At 38.0% G+C, this 17029-nt stretch overlaps 1 protein-coding gene across 1 annotated transcript in view; it reads right to left on the bottom strand.

The window, feature by feature from the left end:
• The window catches only part of LOC136863210 (leucine-rich melanocyte differentiation-associated protein), a 148576-nt gene that overhangs the window by 116281 nt on the left and 15266 nt on the right, over positions 1-17029 (bottom strand). The window contains exon 2 of the mRNA XM_067139580.2: positions 2312-2539. Coding sequence (XP_066995681.1) covers positions 2312-2539 — 228 coding nt within the window. The remainder of the gene's footprint in view (positions 1-2311; positions 2540-17029) is intronic.

Here is a 17029-nt window from a genome sequence, read left to right as displayed (position 1 = left end):
ATACAAGGAACGGAAGTCAGCAACAGGGAAGTTTACAAGTCGAGAACCAAAAAGTTCCAAGAGTTCCCAAGAAAACTGTTAGATCCCTGACCTAAACACCATGGACGGAAGAGAGGAGGAGATTGCAGTGTGAAAGAACAAAGGAATACTGGGCGAGGGTCAAAACCTAGAAGCAGCTGAAATTGAATGAATGTGATCCACAGTCGGCCAGAAGAAGAAACTGTGTGTTATTTTAACAGGTGTTACCATATGACCCATGTGGTTGGAGTTTGATTGAAAATACAATTAATTAAATGATATTATTCTTGGATATAATCTGTTATTAAATGTTTTCTTTTTCAGGGATTTTCTAATTTTATTTAGTTGTGACAGACTGAAAAACCACACAGTTATAAATTCTTCAAGGTTATCATAAGCCCGCTCAGAATGATCAACCTGTGTTGCTGCTACCTCTTGTCAAGTTGGTTAAAGGCTTGATGATGGTGCTGAAGTTTATCATCAGATTTCAACTTAATTTCGTTTGCATATGATGACTACAATTTCTTTCTTGATCATCTGAAAACCCTTGGCTTCAGTGAATACCACATATTTTCAGTTCAACTGTTTTAAAGTTAGTGCTTAGCATCATCTCTTTCCTATAATTCATGTTGATAACTGTGCAGGAGAGGAGTGCAGTAAACACAAACTCAACTATGACTAGATTTTTATGTATACTATCAGGTGATGTAATGACAGTGTCTTCTATAATTAAAACAGCAAAAGAGAAAGAAGAAGAAATGTGCAGGAGAAGATGGATCATGTTGACGCAATGGATAAAATATAAAAACTGTCAAATTGCAGAGCACCGCTCAGAAATTCACCACAAACTAAAAAAAAAAAAACCTGATTAGTAAACATGTCAAATTACCAAACAGTGAATTACTGAGCATTTACTGTAGGCTGGAGGATTACTAAGAATGAATGATGTAAAACGTAAGACCTTGAATAGTTGCATATCAATGAAAAAAAAGTAAACCACAAAGAAATATGAATGTTGCAGCCTTAACTAAAACATATTTGGTGCTGATCAGAGAACAGTCACAGGAAAGGTGAAAGTAGGTGAAGTGCACAACTGTAGAAAATATTCAGGGAAGGAAATTTGACAATGAGCTTCACAAAAAAAGGGATTTCACAGGTACAGAAGTTATAGGGTAGGAAGAAAATGGCTGAAAAGTTATTGATTTTACTAGAATGTTAATACTGTAAGCTATAATGTAATGAAGATGACATATATTATTGAATTTGAAATTTAATGTAAGGAGATAAAGACATATTAGTGTAATCAGCATTCCAGCACATAAGAAGATTGTGAGCAGTACTAATGTTTCCTCCTGTACTGAATGAATTAATGATATGATTTGCCAAAATAATGGCTTTGGATTCCAGATGCCAATGCTTCTCTGATTATAATGTACAGTACAATCCTTGGTAGGTATTAACAATCAATGGCAAGATGAAGCTATAATTGTCAGGTTCTTCAGTCTGTCAAAACTAATTTATGACAAATTAAAATTTAGAAAATACCTCAAAATAGGAAACATTTAACAGAAGATTATTTCTAGAAAAGAAACAATTTAATTAAAAATAGAATGTCATGCCTTGTTCTTTAAAAAACATCATCAGATTCCACAAAAATCACACTTTCATTCTTTTTAAATTAATTTTATATTTTATGAGGAAAGAAGAATCACACGAGTACTTCACTATTTTAGGTTATTATATTTGAACAATTATTAGAAGGGTGGACAGAGGTTTTAACATAAATTATTTTAAACTTTTTAATAATATTAATCAATTCTTAAAAATTAAAATTAAAAAAATAAAAGTATGATTTAATAGAATCTGAATGTTTTTTCAAGAACAAAATATGTTATTCTCTTTTTAATTAATTTGTTTCATTTTCAGGTACAATCTGCTGTTAAATGTTTTCTTTTTCAGGTATTTAATAAACTTTACTTAATCACTAAGCAGACCCGGCCAACAGCTGGAAACTGCAGATGATGATGATGATGATGATGACTTAATCACTATTAGTCTTGACAGACTGCAGAACCTATCAGTTATAGATTAAATCAAAACTGAAAAGAAATGGCTTCCACTATAACAAATAAAAGAAAAGGGTAAGATGAAAACACAAGTAGATAAAAATAAATGTTAAATTAAATTACTGACCAGAAATTTCCTCAAGAATAATCATGCTATTTACATTGATCTTTTCAAGAGTAAGAAATGGTAATCATTATTCAACCATAATGCTAAGCCAAATACTCACATTGTTCTTGTTCAGTGAGAGAGTATGTAAGTGCTGGAGTCTTGGGAGAAAGAATTTGTCATTTAAGTTGTTATTGTCCAGAACAAGCTCTTTAAGGTTCATGAACTTCTCTATTCCATGAAGAGTTGTCAAGCAGTTAAAACTCAAGTCTAGGAACTGAACGCGTGGTCCATAGAGTTGTGCTAATACAGATGGAATCTTCTGGCAGTCTTGTCCCACAAAACTTAACTGAAAAGAAATGCAAATCTTAACAAAGCTCAAAATCTATGATTAGTTATGTATGTTATATTTACCATTCAGACTAGGTAACATCATACTCCTATGTTTTTCCAGAACTCAGTGGTGCCGTCGGTTCTTAGTTGTCCTCCAGTTCTGAATGTTCGATCCCAGCTAAAATTGGTCACATTAAAAGGTATTTAAATATAACTCTGAGTCCTTGCCTTTTGATAAATTGAAGAACTCCTGCAGTGCAAAATCCTGATACCCCAGCATCTTAAGCAATTGAAGGGATATTAAATAATTAAATGATTGTCGTTAATTAATGTCAGAGAGATATGATAGTCTGGAAGGCTGTGGTGTCTGTATTAAAGGGTGTATTTGTAACTGAACAGGGCAGGATTGGAATGAATCACTTAGGATGGATAACATCCTGGCATTTGACTATATGCAGTTAGAACCATGGCAAATCCCTTTTAACATGGATTTTTAATCAATTGTCTTCTCATCATGTAATTGGAGGTAAAGAGTCCTCCAGTCCATTAAGGCAATTCTGAATTTGTGGCAGAGCCAGGAATCAAATCTTGGCCAAACAGGGATGATGCTACATACTATGCTGAAACCTGACTCACAGTAGTGAACGATTTACATTATACTGGCTACTTCCTAAACGAATACTGTCAGAATCAGACTTACTATAGTGAATGATGTAGTGTGTCTATACCTTGGTATCACAACTGAAAAATGTATCCTAGGACATAAAATAAGGCACAACCTCAATATACGCATGAGGTGGATAAAGAAAAAATTGAGAAAAATTACTCTATTAAGACACCTTTACAAATGAATCATGACACCATTTCTTACTTAATTGATAATAATAATAATAATAATAATAATAATAATAATAATAATAATAATAATAATAATAATAATGTTGTTTGAGGCATCAGTCCATAGACTGATTTGATGCAGCCCTCCATGCCACCCTATCTTGTGCTAACCTTTTCATTTCTACGTAACTATTGCATCTTACATCTGCTCTAATCTACTTGTCACATTCATACCTTCGTCTACCCCTACTGTTCTTACCGCCAACACTTCCTTCAAAAACCAACTGAACGAGTCCTGTGTGTCTTAAGATGTGTCCTATCATTCTATCTCTTCTCGTCAAATTTAGCCAAATCGATCTCCTCTCACCAATTCGATTCAGTATCTCCCCATTCATGATTCGATCTATCCATCTCACCTTCAGCATTCTTCTGTAACACCACATTTCAAAAGCTACTATTCTCTTTCTTTCTGAGCTGGTTATCGTCCATGTTTCACTTCCATACGATGCCACGCTCCACACGAAAGTCTTCAAAAACATCTTTCTAATTCCTATATCATTGTTTGAAGTGAGCAAATTTCTTTTCTTAAGAAAGCTCTTCCTTCCTTGTGCTAGTCTGCATTTTACGTCCTTACTTCTGCCATCGTTAGTAATTTTACTACCCAAGTAACAATATTCATCTACTTTCTACTGCCTTCGTTTGACTGCACTCCATTACTTTTGTTTTGGACTTATTTATTTTCATCTTGCACTCCCTACCCAAGACTTCGTCCATACCATTCAGCACCTTCTCGAGACCTTCTGCAGTCTCAGAAAAAATAACAATATCATCGGCAAATCTCAAGGTTTTGATTTCCTCTCCTTGGATTGCAATTCCCTTTCCAAATTACTCTTTGATTTTCTCTACGGCCTGTTCTATGTAAACATTGAAAAGGAGGGGGGACAAACTGCAGCCTTGCCTCACTCCTTTCTGGATTGCTGCTTCTTTTTCAAAGCTCCCGATTCTTATCACTGCACATTGATTTTTATAGATTGTAGAAAATTCTTCGTTTTCGGTATCTGATTCCAATCACCTTCAGAATCTTAAATAGCTTGGTCCAATCAACATTATCGAAAGCCTTTTCTAGATCTACGAACACCATGTACATGGGCTTGTCCTTCTTAATTCGATCCTCTAAGATCAGACGTAAAGTCAGGATTGCTTCACGTGTTCCTACATTTCTTCTGAAGCCAAATTGATCTTCTCCCAACTCAGCTTAAACTTGTCTTTCCATTCTTCTGTAAATAATATGTGTTAAAATTTTGCAGGCATGAGATACTAAACTAATGATGCGGTGGTTTTCACACTTGTCAGCACCGGCTTTCTTGAGAATACGTATAACAAAATTCTGCCAAAAATCGGATGGCACTTCTCCTGTCTCATACATCTTGCACACTAAATGGAATAACCTTGCCATGCTGGTTTCTCCTAAGGCAATCAGTAATTCAGAGGGAATTTCATCAATTCCAGGTGCTTTGTTCCTATTTAGGTCTCTCACAGCTCTGTCAAACACTAACATCAAAAATGGGTCTGCCATTTCATCAGCATCAACAGCCTCTTCTTGTTCCAGAACACTTTCAACTACTTCTTTACCTTGATAAAACTGTTGGATATGTCCCTGCCATCTTTCTGCTTTGTCTTCTTTCCTTAGAAGTGGCTTTCCATCTGAGCTCTTAATATTCACTTAGATTTCCTTTCTCCAAAGGTCTCCTTGATTTTCCTGTATGCAGCATCTACCTTTCCTAGGACCATACAACCTTCGACATCCTTGCACTTTCTACCCACTTCATTCTTTAATCGCCTGTATTCTTTTCTGCCCTTTTCATTTCTAACATTCTTGTATTTTTGTCGTTCGCCAATCAGGTCTAGTATCACCTGAGTTATCCACTGATTCTTAGTTGTTCTTTTCTTCCTTCCTAGCATTTCTTCAGCAGCCCTACTGACTTCATTTTTCATGACTATCCACACTTCCTCTATTGTGTTTCCTTTAGCCTTTTCATTTAGTCCTTGCACAACATGTTCCTTGAAACAATTCCTCACACTCTTTTCATTCAAGTTGTCTAGATCCCATCTCCTAGTATTCCTCCCTTTCTTCAATTTCTTCAAATTCAGACGGCATTTCATGACCAACAAGTTGTGGTCAGAGTCCACGTCTGCTCCTGGGAATGTTTTGCAATCCAACACCTGGTTTCTGAATCTCTGCCTAATCATAATGAAGTCTATTTGATACCCTCCAGTGTCTTCAGGTCTCATCCACATATACAGCCATTGTTTGTGGTTTTGAACCAAGTATTGGCAAGGACTAAATTATGATCAGTTCAGAATTCAACCAGCCAACTTCCTCTTTCGTTCCTGTGGCCCAATCTGAATTCTCTTACTGTATTACCTTCTCTTCCTTGGCCTACCACTGCATTCCAGTCACCCATCACAATTAGATTCTCATTACCTTTTACATATTGTATTAAATCTTCTATCTCTTCATATATTTTTTCGATTTCCCCATTATCCACTGAACTAGTAGGCATATAGACCTGCATTATTGTGGTGGACATTGGTTTGGTGTCTATCTTGACAACAATAATTCTATCACTATGCTGGTCATAGTAGCTTACCCGCTGCCCTATTTTCTTATTCATTATTAAACCAACTCCTGCATTTCCCCTGTTTAATTTTGTCTTGATAATTCAGTAGTCACCTGACCAAAAATCCTGTTCTTCCTGCCAACATACTTCACTTAAACCAACTACATCTAACTTTAGTCTATCCATCTCCCTTTTCAGATTCTCTAACCTATCACAATGATCCTAACGTCTAACATTCCACACTCCGACTTGCAGAATGTCAGTATCCATCTTCCTGATGATCGCCCCCTCTCGTGTAGTCCCCACCCGGAGATACAAATGGGGGCTAGTTTACCTCCGGAATATTTTATCCGGGAGGAAGCCATCATCAGTACATCATTCATACAGAGAGAGCTGCATGTCCTCGGGAGTTAGTTACGGCTATAGTTTCCCGTTGCTTTCAGCCATGTAGCAGTATCAACACAGCTAAACCATGTTGAGTATTATTACAAGGCCATATCAGTCAATCACCTAGACTGCCGCCTTGCAACATCCGAAATGCTGCTATCCTCCTTTCGATGAACCATTCGTTAGTCTGGTCTCTCAATAGATACCCATCCAATATGGTTGCATCTGCAGCTCAGCTATCTGCTTCATTGGGACACGTAAGCCTCTCCACCGCGGCAAGTTCACATAGTTTGCAAGGGAGGATGATAATTAGATGATGATGATGATGATGATGATGATAATAATAATAATAATAATAATGGAGATGATGATGATGATGATACATTGCTCACATGTGCAAAACTGAAAAAAGCAATAATATTGGCCAATTACTACATATGGGTCAGTTAGATCCAAAACTCAACCTGTCCTTGTTAAACCGAATTGGGAAAAAATGAAGAAACTGTTATCAATGTTAATTTCGAGATTAAACCGATGAGAATGTGTATTGTGATGAAGGCAACTGTTATGACTGAAATAACAATACCGGTATTGACAATAATGTAGGATTTCACCAGAGTTAAATAATAATGAAAGTTTTTTTTGCACTTGCTGAGTTCTGGAACGTACAAGTGGATGTGTTCAGCATTGGAACAAACATCAATGGACACACTATGTTTTGGAATAGATTCTGAGGGAAGTTGCAGATTTAACACAACAAAACATTTGCATTTTCATGTTAAGTTTCAGACAGCTATTAAATGATGACAATGCTATATTTTACAATGGGAAAATTTTCAACTTCAATGATTACTTCAACATTAAGAGTAAATTAATGGTATCTTCTTGGGGAACAATTTCAAATAGCAACATTGTCAATCATTGGTCATCATCCTCCTCCTGTTGTTCTTCCTGCTCTTGGAAGTTCAGTTGTCTAGAATTTGCCAGTTCCAGCGGAGATCTGGTTTAGATTCCCATTCACCGCAATAATGCTTTTTGAGTAGATTTAGAATGTCATTGACTTTTGTAACTTAAGGTAAAACACCAAGCTGTATTGGTTCACTAATATTTGGTTTATGTTCTTGCATCTTCTGCGAATACATTTTGTGCCTCCCCCCTGCAAGGTTTTTGAAATATGTTGCTTCGCCCCGAATAGTTACTGTGGTAATTCCATTATAATTGGTCCGTTATTGGACATTATAAATTTTCCAGGTAACTCATTCTTGGTAGTCAGCATTTCGCCCCAGTGTGCCAATTTTTGCTCATCATTTGGTAATTAGCACACCTACCAAGACGCATGGCTAGTGCATACCGTGGAGGCCACTGCGCATAGGGCACTGCTGGCAGTGCACTATGCACTATGAGAGACTTTGTCTCATTTACAAAATTTGATGCCTGCTACGCCATCACATGATATACAAGGTGTCCCAAAAGAAAAAACACCGACAATGCTTAGTATGTTGTGTGGGAAGGCAAACTGATCCGCTTTCAAGAACGAAGCCATATTCAGTAACGCAATGCTTGGACGCTGTTACGCTTCGAAGTGTGAGATGGGTGTGCGTTTCACATGTCGTCAATAAGCCCAACATGAGTAGCACATCGGGCTCTTACAAACGACATTCAAACTGTGTACCTCCTACGTCATTGCAGAGCCTACATCTGCGGTGCTGAGCCTCACACCGACCCAATATGTGCGGTTGTTTTTGAAGAATTTCAATTGCTCCATGGACTCGAGCAATAAGGTCCTCCTCAGGCATTTCAGGAGTGTCATACAGCATACTCTTCATACTACCTACGTGGAACTGTCCAGCTTCTCTTAGTCATCTCTTGATGGCCATGAACGTGACATGATATGGGGTACGTCTGTTTGGAAAACGTTCCGCATACAATCTTGCAGCAGTTCTACCATTGCAATCCGCTTTGCCATATGCAAGCTTCATGTCGGTCATTTCTGCAGCTGTGCACTGGTACATGTCGCACTACTGTTAACAACGATTCTACACTGACAGACTACAGTACAGAAGTAATGTAGCAGGATGCACATCAATGACTGTGTGGAGGAATGTAGCGCATGTGCAGAAATGTTACTAGGCTGAAGTCATCCATCTGCAGTACACAGATGGCTAATGGGTTGCATACCTTCCATATTAAGACACTAAACTGGAACAAATTTTCGCAGCCATCTTCACAATTCGACACTCTCCAGCGCCTAAACCATGCATTTCTGGACAGGGGCTCTTTCTTGAAAACCAATCAGTCTGTCATCCCACACAACATACTAAGCCTTGTTGGTGTTTATAGGGACACCCTGTAGATATTCATTCCCATAGGGAACCTGAAATATTTGTCCTGAATGAGTAAATTCATAATTCCAATATAATTATTGGTCTGTTATTGGACACTATAAATTTTCCAGCTAACTCAATCTTGGTAGCCAGCGTTTCACCTCAGTGTGCCAATTTGGGCTCATCATTTGGTAACTAGCACACCTACCAAGACATTTGTATGATGAATCTTTTCATGGGAGCAAATTTGAAATCCCAGTTAGCAGGTGGTTTTACAACTTCCATGACTATTTTCTTCCAATTAAAAATGTTTTGGGGACAGATTACGTTTCCAAATTTCTATGTTTCTAAAATCCCCTGGCTTTAAAATGATTTCCCTTCTTTGGATTTATTCTTCATTGCAACTAAATACTCTGTCTGGGGTATAAAAGAAAATCCTGGTACTGGAAAAACTACAAGTACTGTTTTTATGTGAGTTGGAGCATCACTTTTCAACTACTCACTTAACACACCCAATATAATTTGATCTAATTTGCAGTCGGTCTGTTATATTTATGCCGATGTACAAACATGTCTTGATCTTTCCTTACTACATCCTGGTTCAGCAGTTACAATACTGTCTTCAGAGACTCTAACCTCTTGTTCACCATCCATTTCACTGGTTATAAAAGCTACGTGAGTGTGCACACTAGCTTCTCTACAAAGGGCACTAGGATAGTTTTGCAATGTGAGTGAACGCTTTAGACTTTTTCCACCACACTCAATACACTTCTCCATACATTGAAACCAGTCACTGAACTAGTTCTGCCACTTTTCTTCTGTTACATTTTTACACTCTTGACCCCATGCTGCCAGAAGCTCCTCGTCAGATGCAAAACACTGCCCTTTCAGCTTCATCTTCACTTCTGGGAAGAGTGGGAAGTCACATGGGGCAAGATCAGGACTGTATGGAGGGTGATCAAGCACAGTAAACCCTGATCTGGCAAGTAAATCCATTGTTACATTAACACGATGTGCTGGAGCATTGTCGTGATGCAAGAGCCAAGTTTTGAGCCGTGACCTTGGATGGAGCTGCTTGAGAGCCTGGATGACCTGAGGCAGACAAGTCTCACTGTACCACTTCGCAGTGACTGTCCTTTGTGTTTCTAGCACAACCCGAATCACGGTGCCCCGCTTAGTGAAGAATACTGCAATCATCCTTTTCTTCACTGACCTCAACTTTTGCACAGTCACAGGAGTACCCTCATCTTCAAACAGACACACCTTGTTCTGGGATTTTGTTGGGACATCGTAATAATAAAGCCAAGTTTCGTCACCTGTAACGATGCTATTGACGTTATGCGATGTCCCATTTTCAAACTGTTTTAGCATTTTTCGGCACCATTTCACTCGATGTGCCCTTTGTTCCTCCGAAAGTGAATGGGGCACCCAAAGGGAACAAACCTTTCTAGCATGGAGATGGTCATGTAGAAATGAATGAATAGCTGGTGCAGGGATGTAAAGGGTCTCTTCTACCTGCCGATATGTCAACCGCCTCTCTTGCTGCAACATTTTCCTCACAGCTTCAATGTTTCCCTCAGTCACTGATTCAGAAGGTCGCCCAGAACGAGGATCGTCTTCAACCCCAAAATTTCCCCTCTAGAACTCTTTGTACCAATGGAAAATTGTTGTCCAATGTGGACAGTCTTTGCCCAGCACAGGAGTCATTTCCTCCAGGCACTGGTCAACAGTTAATCCACGAGCAAAATTGTAGCGGATAATTGTGCGATATTAACCTTATAGACCACACTGACATCTTAACTTGCTTTCAACCCCACTGATTGGTAACAACTGGTGTGAAGGTCACGCCTTGCTGTCTTCTACACCGATTTTCACCCCTCTTTTCATCCCTCACCATAATAGGGGTGTCCAGCCAACCGTTTTTGCGTATTGCAAAACTTTCCTAGTGCCCTCTGTACAATGACAGGAGTCACTGTTGATACAGTGAACTATGCATTTTTAGCGGCTAACTTTTCTTACAACAATATGTTTCCTTCTGTTACCGGGTTATTTTGGACATGTCAAGTTATGGAACAGAACATGTTGTAGACACCAACAGATGAAAATTCTTTGTAATCAAATAATGCATTAATACAGGCCTACATGTTCTTTCTTTGTATCAAGTACAATGAGGACAAGTTATATCAACAGTGAAAATAATAATAATAATAATAATAATAATAATAATAATAATAATAATAATAAAAATAATCCTTCTTGGATCTTAAGCATAAAACTTTCCTTATGAACAACCACAGAGCAGCTCTACAGAATAGGAGAGAATATTTTATCAATTAGCCTGATGAATGTAAAGCAGTAACATTTTGTAAAAGTTCTGAAGGAAAATGGATTGTTTTCAAAATACACACTGGATGTTCTACAAAACAGAAGCACTACAAATAACTGATTGGAAAATGTGACTTACACAAGCTACACACTGTGCTGGGTGTAAAAAATCAATAAAGGATTGGTTCTCTTACCTGGGAGTACATTCCCAAAGAATTGTTACTGTGCACTTCAAAATATAGGTGAGAGAAATTCTTGTACTCTCTAGCTGCTGCTGCTTGATTTTTTGAACTGTAGCCTAATGGTTTACTGCTGCTTGAACTATAAAATGACTTCATGGTGGTAACATATTGAATTATAAATGACAACTCAGAGGAACCTGCCATCTTGTGAAACAAAACTAGTTAAGATGAAAAAAAAATGGTTTTAAACAAACAAAGCACACAAGGTGTGATATCAAATCACAAGGAGGGAAAAATGTATGTGGTTGAAACAGAACCCAAGTAATACTAAAATCTAAGTAATTGAACTACCAATGTGTTGTAACTTCACTTTCATCATCCATACAAACTAACACACGCTCCACACAAACCAAGATATGGAATAAAAATACACAGTGCAAATGAACAAGTAACTCCTCCTGAAGCAACTACCCCCTTCCCTGCTTTTATCCTCCAAGCTGGCAGCTAGCCAAGAAGGGGATCAATCAGCCTATTAGTAAGCCTTAAAAATCATACATGCAAAGCTCCTTGCAGTGTAGTACACACATATGAGTTTGATGAACTAGATGGTGAAGACACATGAAATAGAAGCCCCATTCAATTCTGTTCTTCAGATAAGATGAGAGTGTGATATAATTCTGGACTCTTAAATAAGCAAAAAATTTATATTCACCCCATTCAATATAATAAAATAATTCTTAGCAATGAAACCAAGGTATATAAGGAACTGGTACCTATGTTTTCATTTGCAACTTTGTTACTTCAATTCAACTACCAGTTGGCCTTCTATTTAACCACAATACAGGAAAACAAATTGTAACCTAAGAATAGCAAAAGAATGATATATGAACATTCTCTCTAATCTATACTGTTTTAATAAAGAAGAAGAAATAATAATAATAATAATAATAATAATAATAATAATAATAATAATAATAATAATAATAATAATAATAATAATAATAATAATGTTGTATGCTCACAGAAGGCTAAAGCAAGGGTCATGAATGCAAATGAGATTACATTTAAAATGCTTTTATCATCATCAGGATTTCCTTCCAGCAAGTTGGGTAGGAACTTTGTGAATGATATGCCTCCATTGAATTCTGTCCTGGTATAGTCTTTCCCTCTCCACTGCATCCCATTTTACTCCTCTCCTCCTGAGATCTTCATTAACTTGGTCTGTACATCTCTTTCTAGGCCATCCAATAGGTCTTCTTCCGGGCATCTCCATCTCCAGACACTAGCGTGGAGTCTGAGTTGTGTGCATTCGCTTCACATGACCTAACCCCTTCAATCTCACAGCACCTATCCTTTCCTCCATGGTCAAGTTCACCTGCAGGTCTCTCCTTACACATTCATTCTTGACTCTATCTCTCCTGTGTTTTTGTAGAGCTGACCTAAGGAACTTCATTTGACATGCTTGCATTTGACTCACTTCTCTCTTATTTATGACACAGGTCTCCAGACTATACATCATGACTGGCAGGACGTAGGTTTTATACATTGTTTGTTTAGCTCTTGGAGGGACTCCCTTGTCCCAGATTAGGTTTTGTACTTGGTGGAAGAAGCTGGATCCTTTTGCTACTCTGTTTAATACTTCTAGTTTGACACCTCCATCACATGATATGACACTACCCAGATAACTGAAACTTTTCACACTTTCAAGCTTCTCTCCTTCCAGTACGATGTTACAAGGTGCGGGCATCCTGTTCATCTGCATTGCCAGTGACTTTCTCTTACTCACAATCAACATGAATTCTTTAAATTTTGTATTCCAGTAATCCCGTCTCCTCTGAACTTCCATTTCAGTCTCTCCCCAAATGGCAATGTCATCAGCAAAAACAAAAGCATTGAGATCATTTTCTACCTCCTTGATTTCTTTAATAATTGTGTCCATAAGTGTAATGAACAGTTAACAGAGAAAGCGAACTGCCTTGCTGAACATCTATCTTTGTCTTAAACCACTTTGATCTTCCACCTCTCACTTGTATACTGCTCTCACAACCTTCATATAGTAAGAGAACTTTTTTTTTTTTTTTTTTTTTTTTTATGAATCAGAAATTATGTTTCCTCAAGCATTCCCATATTTTATCCCTTGGTACACTGTCATATGCCTTTTCCAAATCCAGGAACACTACCATCAAGTCCTTTCCTTCCTGACGGAGGGAAAAAATTAGGTCTATCGTTCCTCTATTACTTCTGAATCTATGCTGTTGTTCCTCCAATTGGGGTTCTAGGATTTTCCTCAATCTCTTTCCTATGATATTTTCCATTATCTTAAGGCCATGTGATAGTAGTGTGATTCCTCAGTATTTGGTGCAATACTTTTTACTCCCTTTCTTGAACAATGGTATTATAATTCCCTTTTTCCATTCATTTGTTCTCTTTTGATATCACCCTCAGTATCCAATGTAACAACTGTATTCCATGGATTCCAGCTGCCTGAATCATATCCACTGTCAACTCATCTACTCCTGCCGCTTTCCCACCTTTCACCTGTTTTAGGGCATTTTCGGTTTCTGCCCAAGAAATTGGATACTGTTCTTCCTCCACTTCAATGACTTCAGTGTCTCTTTCCTGTTCATTTTCCCCATTAAGTAAGCTTTCAAAATAATTAAATAAATAATTCTTTGTCAATTCTCTGATGCCTTCCATGTCCCTGATAATAAAGTATCTCCATCTTCTGTTTCAAGTGCTTTTATATCTTCTGTATCAGACCTCTTACTTTACAACAGCCCATTTAACAGTTTTTTGTTCCCTTTGCTATCTTTCTCTATTTTCTGGGTGAATTTTTCCCAACTCGTCTCCATATCTTCTTTCACTACTCTCTTTGTATGTAATTTCTTCTGTCAGTATTCCTGCTGCAGTGTTTTCACCTTGTGTTCATCTTTTGGTACCAGCCCTTGGTTCTGATTTCTCTTTTCAACCTCCATATTCTTCTTTGCTATATTACATTCTTTAAAAGTATCTTTTACTCTATCATTCCACCAACTGGTTTCTTTCTCTTTTACCTTACCTTTTGTTTTGCCGCATACTTGCACAGCACTACCGACTACTGCTCTTCGTGCTATTAGATTTTGGAAACTTTTCTTATTTTCTTCTTCTTTCAACTTCCATTCCTTAATTTTTGGCATTCTTTGTACAGCAGTCACACCTTTAATTTTATAATTTAGATCCACCACTTGTAACCTGTGGTCACTATCCAGAAACTCACTTGGTATATAACTTTTGTGTCCCTCACTTTTTCTCCAATTAATTTGTCTGTAAAGACATAGTCCTTTTTCATTCTCACTGCACCCTTGCTGAGGTGTGTACACTTGGAGTATGGTGAAACTATTCTTTCCTTATGTTCACTCTGGCTTTAATTATCCTTCTGCTTATACAGCTTACATCTGTAATAGGGTCAATGTCTTTGTGAAATACATTATTATTATTATTATTATTATTATTATTATTATTATTATTATTGTAAGCTGCTTTACGTCGCACCGACACAGATAGGTTTTATGGAGACGATGGGACAGGAAAGGGCTAGGAGTGGGAAGGAAACGTCCGTGGCCCCAACATTTGCTTGGTATGAAAATGGGAAACCACGGAAAACCATCTTCGGGGCTGCCGAAATTGGGGTTCGAACCCACTATCTCCCGAATACTGGATACTGGCCGCACTTAAGCGCCTGAAGCTATCGAGCTTGGTAATTGTGAAATACAAGGCCCACTACATTCTTTGCCTCTTTATTGTGACCATGCCAGTATAATTTGTATCCATCTCTCAGCAATTTTGAGTTCTTTCCCCTCCATTTGGTTTCACTCATTCTAAGGATATGGATCTTCCTCCGTTCCATCATGTCTACAAACTCTTCACTCTTTCCTGTCAAGGTTATTACATTTAATGTTCCCACTCTCAACTTTTCTTTTCGCTGGGTTCTAGTTTTTTGTCCTTTGCATTCCTTGTATTATCTTCAGGCTGTGAAGAGCAGTCAATCATTCCAGGGGTTCAAGAAGTGTTGTCTACATTTGGTATTTTAGGTATTTTCAATCCAAGGCTTGCTCTTTCATTGAAAGCAATAACATCCATTACTCTTCTGTTGGACTGCTAAGCCTAATGCATCTGAGGATTTTCTTTCAGGGTTTACTCCTTTAGCTTTTGAAGATCCCTCTTCGCCACAAGGAAGTGTTTTCCTCTTCTAATTATCCCCAGGGAGGATGGGTTGCCTCATCTGCCATCTCTGCCATTCTGAAGGTCTCCTTTTCTGCCACAGATGCCATTAAGGTCTTCGACTGTAACCCTGGGCATGGGTTCCACGTTATACCCTATGGGACTGGGTCCCTACAAGAACTTAGCCATCCTTTCACACGGCCAACTGATGTGGAGGATGCCCACCCCTGCAATGTGGATTCTCCAGACAAGAATTACTCATGTGGAAAGTAGGGAAGGTGATCCTATCTCCCTTGAGCCGGGTTAATGGCTGTGTATGATGCCACAACAAAAGCCAAAAAATTAAGTTAATATTAAAGAAAAAGAAATGAGAGGAAATTCTCCTTCCTAGAGCAGTAGAAAATGAAAATGTTAGAAAATGACATCCTTTATCAAGGTGAAATTTAATACCCTGTTATTGGTTTTATGTTCAAGAAAGTTAAGAAGTGAGGAAATACGGCTGTAAAAGAAAACTAATTAACAGTATATTATTCAAACTTATAGGTATCATTTTTGGATGATTCACTTAAGGTTGAAATACTATCTCAGCAATTACCAGGAATGAATGTAAATTTGCAGTGACTCAATATCAAAATAACTAAATTCTGCCTTTATAGTCCTATCTTGTAGCAGATATGCCCATAGACAATAATTTTAATGTTTGGTTTTATGGACCATTAACTTCTTCTCCAGCTTTTGGAGAGGCAGATGAACTGAAATCGTACTGTAGTTTTTTTTACTTGCCAGCAAATTTACCGACATAAGCAGGCATATTTGAGCACCTTCAAATACCACTGCACTTAACAGGGAAAAGACCTATAAAAATTTGAGCTATGGTACTCAGCTCGCATGCCCATAGTGGTCCCTAGAATATATTCAGAAATGCACCTATAGCAGCAAGACATTTCAGTTTCAGCATGGTGCATAAGTAGAAAATGTCATCATTTTATTTTATCACAAAATTTACCTCAACTGAAATTTACTCAAATCTCTGTTAATTCACTTTCGTAAAACAACACCTTGATACATAACTAATTTAAGAACTGAACAAACCGAGCTTGATACCTGCAGTCACTTAAGTGTGGGCCAGTATCCAGTACTCGGGAGATAGTAGGTTCAAACCCCACTATCGGCAGCCCTGAAGATGGTTTTCCGTGGTTTCCCATTTTCACAACAGGCAAATGCTGGGGCTGTACCGTAATTAAGGCCACGGCCGCTTCCTTCCCACTCCTGGCCCTTTCCTGTCCCACAGTCGTGATAAGACCTATCTGTGTCGGTGCGATGTAAAACAACTAGCAAAAAAAGAAAAGAACTGAACAACACATATAACAGTTCACAGGTACAAAAAACCCACACATCCTGAATGCTGGAAATACATTTAGCAAAAGACCTCACATATTGAAGCCAGGCTGAGTGGCGCAGACGGTTGAAGCGCTGGCCTTCTGACCCCAACTTGGCAGGTTCGATCCTGGCTCAGTCGGTGGTATTTGAAGGTGCTCAAATACGTCAACCTCATGTCGGTAGATTTACTGGCACGAAAAAGAACTTACCAAGAAGTTAACACCAGAGCAAATACGTCCATGCCCCAAAA

The sequence above is a fragment of the Anabrus simplex genome, chromosome 2, assembly GCF_040414725.1.
Source record: "Anabrus simplex isolate iqAnaSimp1 chromosome 2, ASM4041472v1, whole genome shotgun sequence".
Classification (NCBI taxonomy): Eukaryota; Metazoa; Arthropoda; class Insecta; order Orthoptera; family Tettigoniidae; genus Anabrus; species Anabrus simplex.
The sequence above is the reverse complement of the archived record's forward strand: the minus strand, read 5'-3'. Positions and strand labels throughout refer to the sequence as shown.